The sequence below is a fragment of the Lagopus leucura genome, unplaced genomic scaffold (genome assembly GCF_019238085.1).
Source record: "Lagopus leucura isolate 7727_CA_CO unplaced genomic scaffold, USGS_WTPT01 35060-0_obj-0_obj, whole genome shotgun sequence".
NCBI classification, from domain to species: domain Eukaryota; kingdom Metazoa; phylum Chordata; class Aves; order Galliformes; family Phasianidae; genus Lagopus; species Lagopus leucura.
Window position 1 is genome coordinate 3,645 of NW_024969284.1, and position 1,856 is coordinate 5,500.

Below are 1,856 nucleotides of genomic sequence, written 5' to 3' on the forward strand. Positions count from 1 at the left end.
GTCTCCCTGTTCAATTACTTCAGCAGTACTGTATATCTAAAATGTACCTGTCCTGTTTTCTTTCCTTCAGAGATCGTTGAAAGGATTCCTTTTTGCTAAGCTGTATTTTGAGATAAAAGAATATGAACTTGCTAAAAGGTAATAAATGTTACGTATGTTGTTCTGTTCTTTAACATGTGATAGAAAAGCTAAGTGAAGTGGAGCAGAGAAATCAAGACCATTCTCATGCTGTTCTGAGGTAGCAGTAAATGGGAGAATTGGATGCCGTTTAAATCTGCCTAAAAGAGCAGCCTGAAGGATGGGCAGTCATAGTGTGCTGTAAGAATTCACCTGGCTGGAATGTCTTTTATGCCACTGTGTTCCGGCCTTCGTGCAGTTTCTGTGAACTACTGCTTTATAATGAAGGCCAGTACTTGCAGGCAAATAGGTAGAATCTGTACATGTAGAAACAATGTTGTTCCTTACTTGAAGGTCTAGATCAAGCACCTAGAACTAAATATGGCTGGATGTCCTGTATGACAGATTACATTCCCACATTAGCTGCAGGCTGTGGGGGGTCTTGTATTACTGAGCAGTACTGATCCTTCTGTTTTGTTTTTTGTTTTTTTATTTACTCTGTAGATACATTTCTACTTATCTCAGTGTCCAAGAGAGAGATCCCAAAGCTCACAGGTTTCTGGGACAGATTTATGAAGCTCAGGATAACATAGAAAAAGCTTTTGGGTGTTACAAGGTAAGCACTTCCCTCACCTCCCTGATGTCCTGCTTTATTCCATCTGAAATGGACTTGATCTTTGTGCTGCCTGCTCTGATTTTCTTCCCCCTGGACGAAGAATCTGTGACCCCTGTAGAATTCTGTAGTAGGGATTATGGTAACAGCAGTAATGCAGCTGCTACTGAAAGCCTGGACTGAGAGTGTTTCTCAGTTGCACAGTTTGCTTTTTGTTGGTGGTGGGCTTTCTGTTTGTTTGTTTCCTCAGAGGTAGAGGGAACAGGGCAAACACACTTTTGATTAGGCAAGTGTGTCAATGTGAAATCCAGTCAACGTTTCATTATTTGGGCTTTGGGGAGGGAGAGGATATGCACAAAAGTCTGGTTGCCACTCAGTGGAGTACTGTCAGTCTTTCTGACTTAATTCTGATTTTCAGAAGCCTCCACATTAGGTTAGACTAGAGATACTCCTCGTGCAGTGGTCTGAGTAGAGCAGCAGCTGGTGGTAGAGGCAGAGGAGCTGTTTTGGCATTATTTCTCTTGTGGTGTTCTGGATTCCAGCAGTTGTCTGGGTGTTAGAAACCAAGGGTGGCCTTTGAAAAAGGAGACTTTTCTGAAAGTAGTGAGAAAATACTTATTGATAGTTCTAACTTGACTTGCTGGGTCTGTTTATTGGGGGCATATTTTCTTTCTTGTTCTATATGGACTGCAAGATCAAGTTACCAGTAACCTTTTTTTCTTGTGTTTGTGCATGGGAAACCCAGCGTTCTGTGGAGCTGAATCCAATGCAGAAAGATCTTGTGCTGAAGATTGCAGAGTTGCTGTGTAGTAACAACATCACTGATGGAAGAGCCAAGTACTGGGTTGAGAAAGCTGCCAGGCTCTTCCCTGGGAGTCCTGCTGCTTACAGACTGAAGGTAAATTCCAACTCCTAATCTCTGCTCTGTGCATAGTAGAAACTGCAGTTTCTGTAACTGATGGGAAAACCATGTTAGTAGTAGTTTCCAAGAAGTCAAGATTAGATTAATATTGCCTCTATTATGTGACTACACTGCTTTCTAGGTTTTTTTTATTTGAATTAAAAGCTGTAGAATGTAGGAGATGCTGTTATTCCCAAATACTGTGTAAATGCTTTCAGTCATACT

At 41.4% G+C, this 1,856-nt stretch overlaps 1 protein-coding gene across 1 annotated transcript in view; it reads left to right on the plus strand.

Annotated features, from left to right (window-relative positions):
- LOC122194095 (RANBP2-like and GRIP domain-containing protein 8) overlaps positions 1-1,628 on the plus strand; it is a gene marked incomplete at its 3' end in the record, with an annotated part of 3,909 nt that extends 2,281 nt beyond the window's left edge. Inside the window, exons 2-4 of the mRNA XM_042895013.1 lie at positions 71-138; positions 622-733; positions 1,476-1,628. Coding sequence (XP_042750947.1) covers positions 71-138; positions 622-733; positions 1,476-1,628 — 333 coding nt within the window. The remainder of the gene's footprint in view (positions 1-70; positions 139-621; positions 734-1,475) is intronic.
- Between the last annotated feature and the right edge of the window lie 228 nt (positions 1,629-1,856).